A 19,645-nucleotide genomic window follows, 5' to 3' on the forward strand; every position below is an offset into this window, starting at 1 on the left:
TACGCGCCTTGCCTAGGAATTGGCCAACGTCCGTTTTCACGTTGCTACAAGTGTTGCGAGGCAAATCCAGCTGCAGTGCTAGACTGTGAAATATCAGGTATTAGAAGCCATGTTTATCCTCATGTACTGCCTGCTATGCTAAGCTCGCGAGAGCTCGTAAGGCCCAGACAGGAGGCTCATGGACCGCGAGTCTTAACATAGTCAAGAAGAAGGAAAAAACGTAATAGGAAATACGAAAAGGGGTTATGTACTGCCTCAGCCTTCAGGAGCTGCCGACGTCGTACTTTACGTCGTTCGCAAATCCATTACACCGCGCATACATCCACAGAAATGTTCATGTAAGCTGCAATGGTCTTTTACGTGTCATAAATAAATATTAGTTAGAGACCCTCAACTACCAGCAGCACCGCGATGGCGCTTTTGTCGTCGATGTCGTCATCGTCGTCATGCTACGCCACAAGCTTCTGCCCTTTTGCAAGCCGTCGCCAATTACAACGCGGTGATTTCAAACGTGTATGCGTATCGTACACGGGGCTATGCGGGACCTCACTCACAGCACCGGCAGATGTCCTCCTGCATCAGCGTCGCGACGGCCTGACGGATGGAGATTGCAGGTGGGGCCGAGGGCTCGGCCAACATACACAGCTTAGCTCCAAAGGCACACCACGACTCACATACACACATACACACACATACCGTCTCCGCCTCCTCGTCCTCCTCCTTCACCTCTCTCACCCCCTGCTCCTCCGGTACCCCAATCCCGTCCGGGTCCCCCCTCCCTCCTAAATCAGGAATACACGCAAACTTAGAACGGTGGTATGCGCCGCGGCAGCCGCCTCCGCAGACGGCCCCACCCCCGTCCCCGTCCCCGGCCCCGCCGCCAGCCCCGGCCCCAACCCCTTCACCACCGTGCTGGTCCCCACCGCCTTGGCGCTGCTGCTGTGCAACATGGACCGCATCTGCTTGTCGGTGGCAATCATGCCCATGTCGGGGGAGTTTGGCTGGCCGGCCAGCCTGCAGGTTAGAGGGGCAGAGGGTGGTGTGTGTGTAGGTGCGTGAAAGAGGAGGGGGGGCAGGGAAGGGAAGACGAACCTCGTGAACGAGTGAAGCTGATGCAAAGGAGGATATAGACTCTGATACGCCACAAGTACGTAACTAAAGTAACTAACACTCCATCTCCCCCCGTTCAAAAACCCTCCCGTACTCCCCTTGTCGTACACCTTGTCGTACATTCGTAAAAACCTCGCAAAAAGGGTGTCATTCAATCCGCCTTCTTGTGGGGCTACATGGCAACCCAGCTGGTTGGGGGGGCTCTGGCGGACCGGTACGGCGGCAAGTGGGTGATGGCGGGCGGCATCGCCTGGTTCTCGGTGGCTTCGGTGCTGCTGCCGCTGGCGCTGTCGCCCGCGACGGTGGAGGCGGGGTTGACGGTGCCACTGGTGCTGCTGTCCAGATTCCTGACGGTGGGGGTGGCGGGGGGGGGGAGAAGTCGGGTGGCGGGTGTGTGTATAGGGTGTTGGGGTGTCATCCAAGGGAGGAGAAATGGTCCTCCGATGTTTTTTGACTTTTGGGGCGGCCCTGGGGGGGTGGAGGTGGGTTTTCGGTCGTACTACGGTCGTACTATCGTACAGACATGGTCGCACTTTCATTTTCTTTCGATAAACAGCCCTTCCGGAGATCATCTCATCAGATCTTTCGTCTCTCCCGCACCCGCAACTCGTCAACCTGTCCGTTCATTCCCCTACCGCCCGGGTCGGGCTCCTCCTGCTGCCCCTCCCGCGGCCGTCGCTGCCCCACCCCCGTGGAAAAATAGGTTCATTTTATTCACTGGTGGCGGCAGTTGCTCCAACTGCCGGTATGGCTACTGCCGCCGAAACCCACTGCTACTGCTGCTGCTATCTTCCCCCCGCCCCAGGGTTTCGGTGAGGGGGTGGCACTGCCTTCCATGAGCAACCTGGTGGCCGCCCACGTGGCCGCGGCGTCCAAGGCCCGAGCTCTGGGCTTCTGCTTCTCAGGCTTCCATAGCGGTGAGGGCCCGGGGGGGTGGGGGAGGGAGGTGGGGGGTTGGGAGTGTATTCTTGGCAAGGGGGGGGAGTCCCCTGCGCATGGGTTTTTTAAGGGTTGGTAGGTATTGTGCTGGTGGTGATGGTGACCTTAGCGCCGGCCCTCGCACATATACATATATATAACATCTGTATATATACATACATACAGATACACATGTACATATAGGGACTCTCGCGAGTGGCATATATGGCTTATATCACCACCGGGCGGGCTGTCTTACCCCCATCACCCCATCACTCTCCCGGCCCCGCAGGCAACTTGGCGGGGCTCATCCTGTCACCGCTACTGCTCGTGAGCTTCGGCTGGAGGGGGCTCTTCTACGTGTTCGGGCTCCTGGGACTGCCGCTGCTGCTGTTCTGGCTGAAGGTGGTGCCAGGCGGACCACCGGCGGCAGCGCACTCAGCTACACGCGCCGCCGCCGCTGGAGCTGCATCCGCGCCACCTTCGGCGTCATCGGATGTGGCGGCAGTGGCGGCGGCGGCGGCAACGGCGGCGGGACCAAGCGGTGGCCGCGGCGGCAGCAGTAGCATGTCGGGTGGCGGTGACGTCAGCACCCGCCGGCTGTTGTCGAGCAGCGCAACCTGGGCAATTATAACAGTCAACGTGGTCAACCATTTTGGCTACTTCATTTACCTGAACTGGATGCCCACATACTTCAACAAGGTGGGGTCAGCCGGCGGCCGGCCGGGCCGTCGAGCATCAGTTCATTGTATGTATTCCCCTGCGCTGCGGGGCGTGAAGATCACCACCATTAGACTTTAAACGTTCATTATCTTTTTCTGTAGTTTTTTCCAAATAGAGCTGCTTACGCAGCAACTAATTCCCGCGGCTGATGAACCATTTCGTTGTTATTACCCTTTTGAACAAAAAGACCAGAGCACCTCCTTTAAGTGTAATTCAATCCCTTAGTAGCTTAAACCACACTTTTGATGTCCTCCGAAACCACCACCTGCCTAGCATCCACCATCGACACACGCGCACACGCACACGCACACACACACACACACACGCGCGCGCGCGCACACGCACACGCACACACACACACACACTCTCTTTCCCTCACACAAACACACACACACACCCTCCGCACCTCCCCCCTCTTCCCTCTTCCCTCATTCTCTGGCCCCCCTACCGCAGGTACTGGGATTCGACATCCGATCCAGCAGCTTCACCGCCTTTCTGCCCTGGCTGGTCATGGCCCTGGGCAGCTCCGCGGCTGGGCTGCTCGCGGATACGCTCGTTGCGCGCGGCGTGGCGGTGAGCCGGGTGCGCAAGACCCTCCAGACGGTGGCCTTCCTGGTGCCTGCGGTGGCGCTGCTGGTGCTGGCGCAGCCGGGCCTTTCACCGGCGGCAGCAGTGGGCTGCATGACGGTGGCTTTGGGGACCACTTCCCTGGGGCAGGCGGGTTTCGTAGCCAACATGTCGGATGTGGCGCCGCGCGCAGCGGGGAAGATGTTCGGGCTGTGTAACACGTTCGGTTGCCTATCCGGCATTGTGGGCGTAACGGCGGTGGGATTTATAGTGGACGCGACGCGGTCGTTTGCGCCCGTGTTTAGTTTGACCGCGGCGTTGTACGTTGTCGGAACCATTGTGTGGAACTTGTACTGCACCACCGAGCCGCTGTTTTAGTAGTAGTAATAATAATAAATATTGCCCGTTTAGGGTTTAAAATGGTATTTTCTTTGCCAAACCGTGCATGGTTTTGTTAGTGAAGAAGGATGAAGAAGGTGTTAATATATAAAGTATTATATTGTATATATACTCTACAACATATGCCTGGAGAACGGACTTCACGGCATATCATATGTATTGCATTAGAAGGATTTCGCAGTTTGGAGTTGTAGCGGTAGAGGGTGGGTAGGCATATCATGATTACAGCATGTGCAGCCTACCTTTGTATCCTAGGACAGAAGAAACGATTTGAAAGCGGTGGGTGCGAGAGGTGATTTGGGGAGGGGAGATCTCGGCAGCGGTGCATGCTTTTGCTGCTTTGCTGGTTTCGGTCCTTTTCGGCGTTTTTTTGTCCTTCTGCGAGAAATGCTGTCCAGTAGCAGCTGGGGATGTGCTGTCGGGGATTTTTTCCCGACTTGAACTCTGCTGGGAGGTGGTGGTGATGCTCGAAGAAGAGCCGGGAGGAGGGGCCTGTTTGTGGCAATGACACTGCCCAGGGGCGTTTGGGACATGCATAGTACTTGCATGTACTATATGTTTGCGTGTGAATATTTACATGTATTGATGTATACAAACCCGCCTCCAGCCCCCACGGCCTGCTCTTCCCCGCCACCCCACCCCGGGAGCTTCCCAGGATGCGTGCCCCAACCTTCGCCTCCCTGCAAGCCAGGTCTCTTGTCTGTTTTACCTTTTGGTGCGCCCCCTTAGGCCTCCGGGGTCACCATCATCCAGCTTAGGTGCTCGTTCCGTGAAGCAACGGGGTGGGTGGGTGCCTGCCAAGATTTGGTCCCGCTTGCCCCGCCAGGTGTCCCTCATAAAGTGATTCAGCTATGTGCCCACTATGCTGCCTTGTCCGGGCGCGCATGCCCAGTCTCGCTCGCTCCGCATCCATACAATGGGTTAGTCCCATACCTAGGGAAATGCTAGCTCGCATCCGTCGGGGCTCACATGCTACGTCGCCCACTAGGGGTGCAACCTCCCAATGGCTAGGAGGATCCGCCTCCCAATCGCTAGGAGGATCCGCCTCCCAATCACTAGGAGGATCCGCCTCCCAATCGCTAGGAGGATCCGCTTCCCAATCACTAGGAGGATCCGCCTCCCAATCGCTAGGAGGATCCGCCTCCCAATCGCTAGGAGGATCCGCCTCCCAATCGCTAGGAGGATCCGCCTCCCAATCGCTATTGCCGCCGCCTCCCAATCACTAGGCTGGCTCAGCCTCCCAATCACTAGGAGGATCAGCAGGATGTAGCACGGCGGCGCCATAGCCGTCGACGCTATTGCCGCCGCTGCCAAGCTGCTGCTGGGCTGGCTGCAGGCCCCCCGCCCCTGCTGACCTGTAGCATGGCGGCGCCATAGCCGTGGACGCCGTTGCCGCCGCTGCCAAGCTACTGCTGGGCTGGCTGCGGCCCCCCGCCCCTGCTGACCTGTAGCATGGCGGCGCCATAGCCGTCGACGCCGTTGCCGCCGCTGCCAAGCTACTGCTGGGCTGGCTGCAGGACCCCGACCCTGCTGACCTGTAGCACGGCGGCGCCATAGCCGTCGAGGCCGTTGCTGCCGCTGCCAAGCTGCTGCTGAGCTGGCTGCCCCTCCCCGACCCTGCTGACCTGTAGCACAGCAGCGCCATAGCCGTCGACGCCGTTGCCGCCCCTGCCAAGCTGCTGCTGGGCTGGCTGCGGGCCCCCGCCCCTGCTGAACTGTAGCTCGTGAGGGGAAGGGATGGCGGCGGCATGCCCAGTGATGCCACCGCCGCTGCCAAGCTGTGCTTGCATCGCCCCGCCCTCCACATCAGGGACCAAACCAGCGTTGGCCAAGGTAGGCAATCGGACGTCACATGCAACGGCGTCAATGGATTGCTGACCAAGCTGCTCACGCAAGCGGGCTGCCATCTACAACAGGAAACGGTGAAGGCAGTGGACCAGTGTTTTTTTTTTCGTTTTGAGCCTAATACCCCAGAGTAATAAACTGGGTGTTTCTTGCGGTTACAATTCCTTTTTGTATAGTCGCTGGGGGGGGCTGCGCCCCCCCCAGACCCCCCCCTGACCCCCCCCCGCAAAGGCTGTACGGTGTGCTGTAAGCAACACCTGACGTCTGGAAACATACATGCCTATCCTTGTCTTCTGTATTATCTAATTCTTCTTCTAAATGTTTGGGGCATTGCGTCTGCGGACTTTCTGAGCCCTTTGCTTTGGTCAAGAATGAACGAATGCCCCATTAACCTAAGTTGAATGCAACAGCGGGCCGCCTCATGGTGATATCAAATATTTTATATATAAATAGTGTATAAGCTCCAGATGTTCAGCTTTATCTGTGCAGAAGGCATTTGGGGCGACTTATAGCCGAAGTAATGAACCAGTACGGCCAACTGGCCAATTATTCCATTTCTTCCAGGCTCAGACCCCCATTTATTCCCAAAAAAGTAATATATTACCAAAAAAATAAACACTGCAGTGGACGTAGTGGTCACCTTGCCAAGTTGTCACCAGACCAAGTGGTCACCTTGCAACCCCAATAACAGATGTCCTTACCTCGATAGCCTGCTGCATGGTTTGCGGTGTTGTGTGATTTATGGAGGGCGGCAGCACTCCTCTCGCCTTCATGTACTGCATTGCCAGATCTCGCTGCGACCTGACGTGCACAGCTACGGATTCAAAGGCAGTTGTCTCTCGCTGCTTGCCCTCGACAACGGCATCCATATGTCTGCAGTATGTTTGCTGAATGGCGAACCAGCGCCGCAGGCTTCCCTCTTGCATCCATTTATCAAACCACGGAGTTCTACAAAGGCACAAACGCAGACAAGTAAGCATGATCTTGAATCCTGAAGCTATGCATGATGTGACACCGCTCACCTGTAGACAGGGTTGTCCGGATACAGAGCATAGAACAGGGGGAGGTCCTGAAAGAAGATGGGCTCGAACAGCTCCCGATAGCAGCGCAGAAGACGCTCATTAGCGAGATCCTTGGCTTCCACGCTCAGCTTCGCATTTTTCAGAGACAAGCACAAGGGCATCAGCTTCACATGGATCTGACGCAGGGAACCAGGGGAACAGGAGGAAAGCCCGCTCACCTTCCGCAAGTCGTCGAGCATGCCATGCACGGTGAGTCGTGAAGCATAGGCAGCAATTCCGGGAAGTCGCGGGGATGCAGATCAGCTCGTGGCAAGTAGTACTCTCGGCGCCCGCCAAAGTCAGCAATGTTAGCAAGGGCATCGCCTGGGGGCAACATCACATACGACTTCTCAACGATACCACGATCCCAAAGGCCCACACTCTCCAGGTCCTCCAGTGCGGTACTCCACTTCGTGCGAGCCTTGAGTGGAAATACCTTGCGAGTCAGGTGCGTCCGCTGTACTACATTAGTAATACCGGCTGCCTCCATGGCCTTCTGGAAATCGCTGATGTGTGAGACCCTAGTGATATCCGAGAGAATGTTCCCGTTGTTCACAACCTGCAAACAGCTCATCATGTTGAGTGCTCATCACAAATGAAAGCCATGCTTAGCATTAATCCATCCAAAATTACCTTCCACTCGTAGTACACTGCTTTGCCTTTGTCTACAGGGGGAAGCCCAGAGCCTGAAAGCACCACTTCCGAGCCGTCAACCGCATCCACTATATGGGTCCCGATAGCCACCTGCTGTAAGTAAATCAACACAGTCATCCAGAACCAAGGGCAAAGGTACCAGAGCCGATGGCGTGTCGACACCACGTTCAACTGCTCGTTGCCTGCGTTGACCTTAGCAGCCGTTGTTGTGAAAACACAGACTTCAATTGCCTTGTCCGGGATCATACAGCTGGGGCTAGGCGGGTACCATTGCAGCGCCAAACAGCAGTACCGCAAATCTCGCACAGTGCATCCACGCGAAAAGGTGTTAGCAGACAGCGCAACCTCAAACGCTGCCTGGGCCCCATTCCAGGCCTGCTGAACTGTACATGTGCCACGGGTCGGACCAGCAAAAAAGTCAATCATTGCCTTCACGTGGTCGTCAGTAATGTCGTCAGGCAGTACGGTCCCTGGATCCCTCCTACAGGCAAACGATACAACGGCACCGAAGAATTGTACTGTCGTACTGGCAATATTGAGTACCGAGAGAACGGACAGTACCGGGCTAGCGGGTGTATACCTTGATTCACGTTTCCGCTTGTTCTCCGTCTCTTTAACGGATGACAGCACTGTACTGATGGTGGGGTCCTCGGTGATGTTCAGTTCACGAGGAACAGCCATCCCAGTTACAAGCACGTGCTGCAATGTCTGCATCCACGCCAGGGCCGCAATCCACTGCCGACAGTCACTGCAATTAAGCTCTGCGGCACCGTTAGCAATGGTCACGTCATGCACTTAAGTAACAGGCAACACCAACAATCAACAGCATGGAGGCTCACCGTGGCTGGAGGATGGGTCTGCATTATCATCTGCACATTCCGCACCATCCTGCCCATTATCCCCATCATCATCAGCAGCCGCTCGGCGCCCCTGCCTTGCCGCTGAACCCCAACCGCGCCGCATGGAAGCGTGCATGGGCCCGTAATTCGCCCACCACCCTGCAAGACTCACTCAAGCGTTGATTGCCCGGGGGCTCAGCCCATTTTCCAGCTGTACAAAGCTGACATACCCTTGTCACAGTCACACATGGCTGCAACATCCTAAAAATAAGTACAGCCTTTGACAACTCTTTTGAGATACACTCAACAGGATTTCTCGGATTACTATTCAGCATAGTGGTCGGTTCTGTCCTCACATGTGTGCAACCCCGCACATCCCTAGCACCCCACCACCACCACCACCACTTTCACCGTGTCCACCACCATTACCCAAAAAGCACGCCGAAGGTTCTTGCAGGTCATTGTGCAGGTTGTCCTTACAGGTTTTCTGGTGGTTTTTTATATTTGGTATATTATTTTTTATTACCCCTCAAGGATTGCTCATCATAACCGCCGTCACCGCCACCGTCATGTGCCCTGCTGCTTCTGCCTCTGTCGCTGCCCTCCTGTCACGTGTGCCTGACCCTTGTTTAGTCTGGCTTGGTGTAGATTGGGCTGGCCTTTGCACCCCCGTTGATGATGCGAGCAAGGGAGCAGGTATTGTGATCGTCCCAAAAGCAGGTCAGTAAACCCCCGGACCATACATCAGCGGCAATTACATATGCAGTTTGGGACAGAGGCTGGCAGGTGTGCGCTGTGACTGTATCAACAGATAGCTGGCCGCGGTTGCTGGAACGTTTTTTTGGCTGTCGTTCCTCACGCTCCGGCCTTTGCAACCCTGTCGGGTCCCACTCCACTCACGTGGAGCATGAGCATGGTGCCACACAGCACTATATGTGTCGCAGCTGTCTACCTGCGGATTACAAAAACGTGACAATGTGCACATGGTCTTTGGTTACACGGAAACAGCTGTTCCCTGTTGGGTTACCGACCCAACACCCAGTCGTGCACAGCTAGGCAAACGTCCGCCAAAGCCACGCCTAACATCACAAGACCAGACACACCATGCTGAAGTCCGCGCAGTAAAGCGTCAGGAGACGCAAACTTCTTCCCAGGGGCACATCCAGGCTCAAGCTGCAAGGCCAAACCCTGAAAGCGTCCCAAAATCTTGTGCCGAGGCACGCACTGGTCCTGGCTGAAGGACCCGTATGGGGACCAGATAGGAGGTCCAGATGCTCAATATTGCAACATAGCATGCAATATGACATGCCCATACTGCAGTAGCAAGCACGCAACACACCGAACCCGCCATCAAAGCTGACCGATAAGTCATTACGGTAGTCTGCAGTTGCTGGCTCAATCTCGACCTGCACTAGCACTGGTGCTACATACAAGACCGTTGCACAATTGCTGCTCTCAATGCAGCATGCTGCCACTGCAGCGCACCTTTACGGCCTCCTTGCGTACAAACGGCTCCTTAAATCTCGTCCAATCACTCTAGCCTATCTAGATGCCGCACACCCCTGGCCTCGCTTATCAGGCAGGCAGTCCTCCGTAGCCATGATGCTGCCAGTCCCCGTTTGCCATCTGCCGGCTCTGATGACGGGCTGTTTTAAGCTCCACAAGCAAAAAACGGCCACACCACCGCCAGCCCTGGGCAGGCCAGCAAGAAGTCAAGCAGCATGAAGAGGCAGGCAGTGCATGCCTGCCCTTAAACGTCTCCGGCCTCCACAGCTCTGCAGTGCACCGTGGCAAGCGAAGGACATCCATTCAATTGCAACACTCCATTTGGTGACAAACCGTGGCACATCAGTGCACAAGAGCGTGGGGCAGCAAGGAGGCTACCCCACCCAGATGGCCCCCAGACACTCTGAGCACACTGTCTCACCGTTACCTGAGCTGACTGTCCCAACCCCGTGCCCCGTTCCTCACGCCAAACTCACCAGCCTTGCCCTCACAGCTCGGTGACGCGCTCTGCTGCAGCGATGAGCACCTTCGCAGCGGAGCGCACCGGCGTGTACACCTCCTCCACCGCGACCTGGGCCTTTAACTTGCCCAATTTGCTCTTGTCGATGGTCTTGTTGCCCAGCGGGTGCGCAAAAGCCACGCGGCGGCGGTGCCAGTCCATCACCTCCGGCCACTGCGCGATGGCAGCCTTCGCGTCGTCGGCTGAGCCCGTCAGCCGCGAGAAGGCCGCAACCAGAATGGTGGTGAGTTCGTCCTTCTCCGCGAAGCTGATGTACTTGTCGCCCAGTTTTCGGACTGCTTCGGCGACATGGTCGATCGTCCGCAGCCCAGCCTCGGCCAGCAGCGAATTCAGCTCATCGACGAGCACGACCTCCGCCTTATACAGCAGGTCCGCGAGCTGTAGGAGCTCCCCTGGCTGCGGCTCTGGTCCGGCCGTTTCACAGAGCTTGCGCCACTTTCTGGCATCTTCTGAAGTGCTGGGTGCGTCCACATCGCTGTGCTGTGCGTTCTTGTAAACAATGACGTGGTTGCGCGTGATTTCGGGTGCAGTGCCAGCGGGTAGCGCCTCGAAGACCGATAAGTCCTCTCCAGGGCTCCGCAGCGTTGACCAGAGAGTGGACACGGAGCTCACATCATGCTCAGCTCCTGTGGTATGCTTGTACACGTAACATGTGCTTTGCTTAGCGTCCGATGCCCAACCCCGGTTAGCACTTGTGGCCATCTGTGCAATGTCTTATACTATGCCCATGAAGTTTGGTTTGTAAGACGTGAACATATTTTAACAAGTGAAAAAACTGTCAAGCCGCATGCACGACTCGCGCAACTGGTCGTGCATGAGGCGTCCCATGCACCGGTAACACACATAATTCGCGCCCTTTTTACCTAAACAACAACTGCAAAACTCGCGCTATCTCTGCGGCAGAGTGCGCCCTGACCGTCGCGCGGCACCATGTCACGCCAGCGGCAGCCAAATCGCTGCACACGGCCGCGCAAGCCTCTACAGTCTATAAGAATGAAGTATATGCCATTGCCACGCGTCCCTACTGGGCATATGCAGTGCGCCTCGGCGCAAGCGGATGCGCTGGCCCCTGCCGAGCGTGGCGCAGCGCTGGAAGACGTTCGAAGCACTTGCCAAGCGCTTGTAGGCGACGAGCCGACAGCACGGGCCCGCATGGAACGTAGGCGACGGGCCGACAGCACGGGCCCGCATGGCATAGCATGTGCCTGCAGCCGCTGGCGCGTGCGCGCTTCGCGTGCAGCTACCGAGCTCGCACCATATGCGCGAATCCGCATAGAAGCCACAGGGACTGCATGAGCCCTGCGCGTGGCGCATTACTGCGAATGCGGTTGGTTTTTGGAGACGGTTAACGGTTGCAGCCCTTGACCTGGCAAGCCTGAGTGACTGCCTGCGGTGTAAGGGTGTTTGGCATGCCTCCGTCCGGGGCAGAGTCAGAGGTAATGGCAGCCAAGCCGTGATGCGTAAAGTGTCCACCATTGTGGGGTGGTGGCGCAGGGTATGGGGTCGAAGGTAGCTGGAACGGGTCTGGGCTGGTAGGGGTGTGGGTCCGTGCCATGGGTAGGGTGGTGAATGGAAGCCGGCACGCCTCCCTGGCAGGCTACGAGCCTGTGGCAGTATAAGCCCTGACACATGAGGCATTCGCCACTGTGGGACAGGAGCGCAGGTTCTAACGCACGGTAAGTGGGCGTGGTGGCCGACAGGGGACGAGGGGGGCCATGGATACGGGGAGGTGCAGCCCAGGTCGCGGTGGAGGAGGTGTACGCGCCGGTGCGCTCCGCTGCGAAGGTGCTCATCGCTGCGGCAGAGCGCGTCATCGAGCTGTGAGGGCAAGGCTGGTGAGTTTGGAGTGAGGAACGGGGCACGGGGTTGGGACAGTCAGCTCAGGTAACGGTGAGACAGTGTGCTCAGAGTGTCTGGGGGCCATCTGGGTGGGGTAGCCTCCTTGCTGCCCCACGCTCTTGTGCACTGATGTGCCACGGTTTGTCACCAAATGGAGTGTTGCAATTGAATGGATGTCCTTCGCTTGCCACGGTGCACTGCAGAGCTGTGGAGGCCGGAGACGTTTAAGGGCAGGCATGCACTGCCTGCCTCTTCATGCTGCTTGACTTCTTGCTGGCCTGCCCAGGGCTGGCGGTGGTGTGGCCGTTTTTTGCTTGTGGAGCTTAAAACAGCCCGTCATCAGAGCCGGCAGATGGCAAACGGGGACTGGCAGCATCATGGCTACGGAGGACTGCCTGCCTGATAAGCGAGGCCAGGGGTGTGCGGCATCTAGATAGGCTAGAGTGATTGGACGAGATTTAAGGAGCCGTTTGTACGCAAGGAGGCCGTAAAGGTGCGCTGCAGTGGCAGCATGCTGCATTGAGAGCAGCAATTGTGCAACGGTCTTGTATGTAGCACCAGTGCTAGTGCAGGTCAAGATTGAGCCAGCAACTGCAGACTACCGTAATGACTTATCGGTCAGCTTTGATGGCGGGTTCGGTGTGTTGCGTGCTTGCTACTGCAGTATGGGCATGTCATATTGCATGCTATGTTGCAATATTGAGCATCTGGACCTCCTATCTGGTCCCCATACGGGTCCTTCAGCCAGGACCAGTGCGTGCCTCGGCACAAGATTTTGGGACGCTTTCAGGGTTTGGCCTTGCAGCTTGAGCCTGGATGTGCCCCTGGGAAGAAGTTTGCGTCTCCTGACGCTTTACTGCGCGGACTTCAGCATGGTGTGTCTGGTCTTGTGATGTTAGGCGTGGCTTTGGCGGACGTTTGCCTAGCTGTGCACGACTGGGTGTTGGGTCGGTAACCCAACAGGGAACAGCTGTTTCCGTGTAACCAAAGACCATGTGCACATTGTCACGTTTTTGTAATCCGCAGGTAGACAGCTGCGACACATATAGTGCTGTGTGGCACCATGCTCATGCTCCACGTGAGTGGAGTGGGACCCGACAGGGTTGCAAAGGCCGGAGCGTGAGGAACGACAGCCAAAAAAACGTTCCAGCAACCGCGGCCAGCTATCTGTCGATACAGTCACAGCGCACACCTGCCAGCCTCTGTCCCAAACTGCATATGTAATTGCTGCTGATGTATGGTCCGGGGGTTTACTGACCTGCTTTTGGGACGATCACAATACCTGCTCCCTTGCTCGCATCATCAACGGGGGTGCAAAGGCCAGCCCAATCTACACCAAGCCAGACTAAACAAGGGTCAGGCACACGTGACAGGAGGGCAGCGACAGAGGCAGAAGCAGCAGGGCACATGACGGTGGCGGTGACGGCGGTTATGATGAGCAATCCTTGAGGGGTAATAAAAAATAATGTACCAAATATAAAAAACCACCAGAAAACCTGTAAGGACAACCTGCACAATGACCTGCAAGAACCTTCGGCGTGCTTTTTGGGTAATGGTGGTGGACACGGTGAAAGTGGTGGTGGTGGTGGTGGGGTGCTAGGGATGTGCGGGGTTGCACACATGTGAGGACAGAACCGACCACTATGCTGAATAGTAATCCGAGAAATCCTGTTGAGTGTATCTCAAAAGAGTTGTCAAAGGCTGTACTTATTTTTAGGATGTTGCAGCCATGTGTGACTGTGACAAGGGTATGTCAGCTTTGTACAGCTGGAAAATGGGCTGAGCCCCCGGGCAATCAACGCTTGAGTGAGTCTTGCAGGGTGGTGGGCGAATTACGGGCCCACGCACGCTTCCATGCAGCGCGGTTGGGGTTCAGCGGCAAGGCACGCGTATGGCAATTCCACACGCCATCCAAACGTGACTACACCTCTTGCAGCACAACCCGCCCCTGTTCCAAACACCCACCATATGCAACACCCGCGCTCGGGCCCACCTGTCAACCGTGTGAAACCGTGTGCACCCAGACGCAGCAGATGGAAACAGGGTCAGCCCCATGCGCCGCTCTGCATACTTGCCTTTTGACTCGAAGTGCGCCCGCTTGCCCACACGCTCCTCAGCCCGAAATTGGCTTGGACCCGAAGAGGTGTTTGCTCGCACAGCCCTACGCGCCTGGATACAAGTCTGGACGGAATATCATGAGTTGTTTTGCTCGCCTGTGTCGAGGTCAAGCAGCATCGTGAGCACTGCACTTTCTCGTCAAGGCCCGCCAGACTGGTGCTTCCGCCCGACCCACCCTGCTTTCTATGCGACTGAACACTTTGCATTGTACCTATGGCTCGTGCGGGCGCCGAGGACGGTACTAGTGTACCGTTCCACCCGTCGCGAGCATCGTGGGCGAATGCATGCCGGTGGAGATAACTTTGCCCGGGAGTTGCGCCGTGTCACAACGGCTGTGGCGCATGTCAGTGGCCAATTTCTGGCCCACGCTGTTGGCTGGGTCTCCAGCCCGGTTTCGTAGGTTTAGGCCTGCGCACCTGGGCTAGGGGAGCTGCTGTGCCAAGCCGGCGGCACCAGGATCGGCGGAGCCAGGTGCGCGATGCCTGCTTGTGGTATGAAATTTGGGCGGGGACCGGCATGAAAAACAGGTTGCTGAGGGGGCATGGAGCGGGTTCGTGTCGCGCGTCGCTTCTGCCTACGGAATTCCCCGCCTAATTGTATATTGTTTGTATGAATTTTTGAATCTTCTAACTGAGCCTAACTGAGCGGAACTGAGAGGAGCTTAGGGGAATTTGAGTGGGACTGAGCGGGCCTGAGCGGAACTTTGCCCAACTGAGCGGAACTGACAGTTACTGAGGGTTACGCGCGCCCCATGAGTTGACAAACCATTGAACAGAGGTTTGCGTTACTGGTTGATTCGGCAAATCGGCATACATGCGAAGCTTCGAGTTAGCTGCAAAGCACGGGGCTAATCACTCGCTGTGATGTTCAACAGAAGACAGCCCTCGCAGGGCCTGAAAGCTAAAACATTCTGCAAATTGAACTTGCAGGTTGCCTGATGATACCTAGACACCATCATGGGATGGCACCCCAACAGCAGCCACTGACTACACTAAACGGCAGTGTAAGGCACGGCTTCCGCCCATAGCCACTTTCTATCGTTTCCTCGCTGTTTTCACGTCGTGTCACAGATACCCCAGCAGGGTTACGGCTCAGGTCATTGATATCTAAGGCTGAAACGCCGTGCAGCCTTCACCCAAGAACTGCGCGTGACGGTCCTAGGCCGGCAATCAGGTTTAAGCCCCTGCACACTGCCTTGACGAGTTTGGATTCTAGTCTAGTAGGCGACTCTGTTGTTACACTGGTGCGAACCGCCTGCTGGACCTACCCAAGCACACACACGTTTGTCCCTTGGTTACGGTGACACGCACAGACGTGTCCCCACCAAATCTGGACGGTTCTGGTTCCTGAGACACTCGTGATATACGCTGTGACGCGCGTTACCCCTCACATGCGGTCCCACCAAACCTAACCAAGTCTGGTAGGGACGGTCAGGGGGCGCGACGGTCAGGGCGCACTCTGCCGCAGAGATAGCGCGAGTTGGAGAAAGTAGGCATTCATAGCACCACTTCCACCAACTCCACCATGGAAGCCTTTATGGAAGGCAACACGACCCAAATGTAACGATAAGCAAGGTGTGCTTGGCCCACTCCCAATTGCAGCACAACGAGCGCCCGCATACATCTCCGGAGGCGCCCCCCCTCCAGGTAACCACAACGCTTGTGTCCCTCCTCTTCATCGGGAACCCTATCCCACCCTAACAAAGAAAACTTTACACATGACATCCCGTCATGTGGGTCGCGCCAAAGGCCGTGCGATGTATCCATGCGGTCCGGAGACCATCCAGCAGCAGCGATTGCCACCGAAGACCTCCCACATCAAGACGAAGTGCGCAAGGACTGTAAAATTCAGTCCCGTGTATCCGGGATGTATCAGCATCACTAGCCGCTGCTACCCTAATCTGATCCTGCACAGGTATAAAGAGCTCACGAGCGAAAAGGCGCCTGGTAGCGGCAACTTCGCACCCCCGCCCCTTCCCCCACACAAAAACATACACAAAACAGGCATTGCAGCACTGGGCAGCGAGTGGCATACTCACTCCAAACCAGCCTAACATCCTCCTCAGACAGACAGCTCATTCCCAGATCCAGATTCACAATCTCTTTTCCGCCTGACACGTACCACGTCCATAGCTTCAGTACAGAGCGCAGCACAGCACATCTTCAACGCTCCCCTGAACAGCTACCGCCTCTACACCCACGTAAACCTGTACCTACGCCTCCACATCTAGGCCGGAACTCAGACTACCCAACGGGGAATTGTCCCGCTACGGTCATCCGCCCGCCAAATTACACTGCACCCTCCGCGCCAACACAGGCCCCCATCGACAGCATTCTGTACAACGTTCGTCTTTCATAAGAAGAGAAAGCCTGTCACAGCACAACACCACCTCCCCAGGGCCGACAAAAACCCTCAGTATCTATATAATTCACAACCTTAAATGTCCACGGCGGATGCAGGTTACACTTATTGAGCACGCCTCCAACCGGTTATAGCACCACCTGCGCGGACTTGCATCGGCGACGGCTACGGGCGCGCCGCGGCTTGACCGCCTGCGGTGGCTGCGGCCGCCGCCCTTTCCGCTGCCCGCCTGTGCCATAGATGCAGCAGCTCCTGATGACACCTTGTGTACGACACATTGAGCGCAAGGCCCACCAGGATAGACTGCGTGAGGAACGCATCACGGGCATTGCCCAACGCCACACCGTTCTCCGACGTCGGCACGCCCAGGGCACCCATCCCCATTGTTGCAGCCGCCGCCGCTCCCACATGCGGTCCGCGGTCCGCTTTCTCAGCCCGCGGTTTCGCTGCCGCCGCCGCGGCCACCTTTAATGGCCCTACAGCCGTGCCGCAACCGCCGCCGCCGCCGCCACATGCCTTCTTTGCGGCTCCGCCGGCGGGTTCCAGCGGTCCCCGCTTGCGCTGCTCGGCTTCCGGCGGCAGCACCGGCCCCAAAGCGGCGCCCCGCTGGGCCCCCTGCATCCGGAATCCTGCCGCCGCGCCGCCAGCAGCAGATCCTGGCCCCTTCTTCCCCCGCTTCACAGCGGCTGCCGATGCGCCTTTCGCTCTCCGTCCGGCACCTCCCGACCCGAGAGCAAAGGGCATGGTAAGAGGCAGGTCCTCCAAGACATCACCGCCGCCATGGTCGGTGGTGGCAACGACACCGCCGCCGCCGCCGCCTGCCTGTGCCGCCGCCGCGGAGGCAGCCCTCGCCACTGTACCGCCAAAAGGCTGCTGCTGCTGTTGCTGCTGCTTGCGCGGCTGGTCCTGGCCCGTCGCTTGTCGCTCCTGCGCTGCCGCCGCATGTTGTTCCTTCACTAAGCGCTGCTTGCTGCCGCGAGTCGTACGGCGTGGTGGCGCCTGGTCCACGCCAAGGCCCAGGCCCAGATCAGCGTCTGCATCGCGGTGAGGGCCCGGAAGGCCTGCAGTGAAAGCGCCCCCCGCCGCTGGCGCATTCCTACGTGCCGTCCGCGCAGCCTGATCCTCAACAGTCGGCAACTTGGGCTGCTGGCGCAGTACCGCCGGCTGGCGCTGCTGCTGCTGCTGCTGCGGCGGCGGCGGCGGCGGCTGCGGCTGATTTGGAAGTGAAATCATCAACTGCGCTGCGTGCTCGGGCTCCTCCCTGACCGGACATGCGCATACGGAGCTGTCCGGCTGCAGAACCTCGGCTGCCGGCATCTGCGGAGACAGGGCGTCCGAAAGTGAACGCGTCGCTGGCGTGCGGTTTACGGCCGCCGCCAGCGGCGGTAACGGCGGCGTCAGCTGTAGCAACAGCGCTAGACGCGACATTGTGCCGCGCTCCTCCAGGTGCGGATACATCATGTGCTGATGTCTATTGACCATGGCGCGCGCAAGAGCCTCTTTTGCTGCTGCGCGGGCTCGGTGGACCAGGGCCAGATTGCTCAGGAGCGCCGCGGCCTGCACTCGAATGCAGGGCTGTGGCGGCAGGAGAGCGGCGATAGCATCCACGGTTTCCTTGATGAGTAGCTGCTTCAGGTGAGGTGGCGGCACCTCCGCCGCCGTACACGGCTGCACCCGCGGTGCCTCGCCGTCAGCAACGACGGCGGTGCCAATCTCCGAATCCACACCCAGAGCCCTCTGATGCTGCTGCCGCTGCTGCTGCTGTTGACCCTGGTTCCGGAGCCCCTCCTCGGAGCCGTACTCGGTCATGTCCCCTGGCCCTGTGCCGGACACCGTAATGTGGGTAGCGGGGGAGGCCAGCGGGACGACGACGGCTGGGGCAACCTCCCCGGCCACGTCAGCGTCCACGTCGGCAGCGGCGACAGATCCTTCAACGCCGACAGCGGCGGCAGCCGCGGCGAATCCGTCGGCACAGCCTGCCTTACCGCCGGCAGCTTCCCCACAGCCACCACGACCACCATCCGCACTGCATACACCGCTAAGCTCGCCGCCGTCTGCCGCAGCAGCCGCCGCCACCGCACCATTGCCCCCTCCGCCTCCGCCTCCGCCTCCGCCGCCGTCGCCGTATCCATCACTGGCAGCCGACATTGTACCTCCTGGCTCCGGACTGCTGCTGAGTCCAGGCGCCATACGCGCTGTCGCCACCGTCAAGAGCGTCGCGACGGCAAAAGCGGACGTGACGATGTTTGCTGTGCCGTCAGACAACCAAGGCCCGCTGGCCTCCGTCGGCTTGGAACTACTGGGCCGCACGTTACCTCCATTGTCTTCCTCCCTGCAGCTCGTACACTGCACGGTACCGTGAACGCCCTCCGCCGCAGACAGCCCCGCCATCGACGCAGCGCAACGGCAGGTTTTGGTAGCGCCAGCAGCAGCAGCAGCAATAGCAACGGTCGGCGCCGCTACGGTTCCAGCTCCCGCGCCGTCATCACGGGCAACGCCAGCACAGGCAGTGGCAGCGGCAGCGGCGGATGCCTTGCCGCAGACAGCCGGCTCCGTCGTCGCAACGCCAAGCGTCGTCGTACCACCGCCGCCGCCGCAAGAACCATTGCCATACAAAGTCGTAGCAGCCCCATCGCCCTCCACCACACCGCTATCCGGCACCTCCGCGGGTGGCAACGAGCGCAACGGCAACGGCGGTAGCTGTGCGTCGGAGCCGGTCCCCGGCTCAACACTACTACAGTCGGCCTGTCTGCTAGTGTAAACTGTAGCACCAACAGCGGCCTGACAGTGGGCCCGCTGCAACTGCCGTCTCCCTTCGCAGCACTGGCCACTGGCTCCACGGCTGTCCTCACGCACACCCTCTCTTCCCAACTCCCGGCCCCTAATACCCTTCCCGTCGCTCTCCACCCCCTCCTTCACCCCCTTCTCATCCTGGTTCTCCTCATCTTCAGCCATATAAGTGATCAGACCCAGCTCTGCCAGAATGGGTTTGAAGGTCGACGATGTGGGACGCGCGCAGTGCTGTTGCTGCTGCTGCTGCTGCTGCTGAGGAGGAGGAGGAGGAGGAGGAGCCGGGAAACGCGGGTCCGTGTGCACCAGAAGCAGTTACAGCGGCAACAGCAGTAGCAGTAGCAGCAACAGCAGTAGCAATGGAAACGGTTAGTAGGACTATCAAAAGGATTACG

General features: G+C 58.2%; 3 protein-coding genes across 3 annotated transcripts in view; 1 reads left to right on the forward strand and 2 right to left on the reverse strand.

The window, feature by feature from the left end:
* Window positions 1–930: 930 nt before the first annotated feature.
* VOLCADRAFT_60348 (uncharacterized protein) lies at window positions 931–3,696 on the forward strand (the record flags this gene model as incomplete). Its single annotated transcript, XM_002950264.1, has 6 exons — window positions 931–1,020; window positions 1,254–1,463; window positions 1,916–2,027; window positions 2,321–2,516; window positions 2,595–2,730; window positions 3,205–3,696. Coding segments are annotated over 6 exons (1,236 nt in total), but the record flags the coding sequence as incomplete, so codon positions are not given.
* Window positions 3,697–5,213: 1,517 nt separating this feature from the next.
* On the reverse strand, window positions 5,214–7,017 carry VOLCADRAFT_104691 (uncharacterized protein; the record flags this gene model as incomplete). Its single annotated transcript, XM_002950390.1, has 4 exons — window positions 6,803–7,017; window positions 6,585–6,712; window positions 6,264–6,510; window positions 5,214–5,624 (listed from the first exon to the last, which is right to left on the reverse strand). The coding sequence occupies exons 1-4, from the start codon at window positions 6,821–6,823 to the stop codon at window positions 5,214–5,216; spliced, it is 807 nt and encodes a 268-aa protein (XP_002950436.1). The 5' UTR covers window positions 6,824–7,017.
* A 2,043-nt stretch (window positions 7,018–9,060) lies between these two features.
* The window catches only part of VOLCADRAFT_104692 (uncharacterized protein), a gene marked incomplete at its 5' end in the record, with an annotated part of 48,747 nt that continues 38,162 nt past the window's right edge, over window positions 9,061–19,645 (reverse strand). Inside the window, 6 exons of the mRNA XM_002950391.1 lie at window positions 9,061–9,891; window positions 10,099–10,132; window positions 10,167–10,768; window positions 11,818–11,937; window positions 14,516–14,630; window positions 16,755–19,505. Of these exons, the coding sequence (XP_002950437.1) occupies window positions 9,692–9,891; window positions 10,099–10,132; window positions 10,167–10,768; window positions 11,818–11,937; window positions 14,516–14,630; window positions 16,755–19,505 (3,822 nt within the window). The 3' untranslated portion in view covers window positions 9,061–9,691. The remainder of the gene's footprint in view (window positions 9,892–10,098; window positions 10,133–10,166; window positions 10,769–11,817; window positions 11,938–14,515; window positions 14,631–16,754; window positions 19,506–19,645) is intronic.

This window comes from Volvox carteri, assembly GCF_000143455.1.
Source record: "Volvox carteri f. nagariensis unplaced genomic scaffold VOLCAscaffold_18, whole genome shotgun sequence".
Lineage (NCBI taxonomy): Eukaryota > Viridiplantae > Chlorophyta > Chlorophyceae > Chlamydomonadales > Volvocaceae > Volvox > Volvox carteri.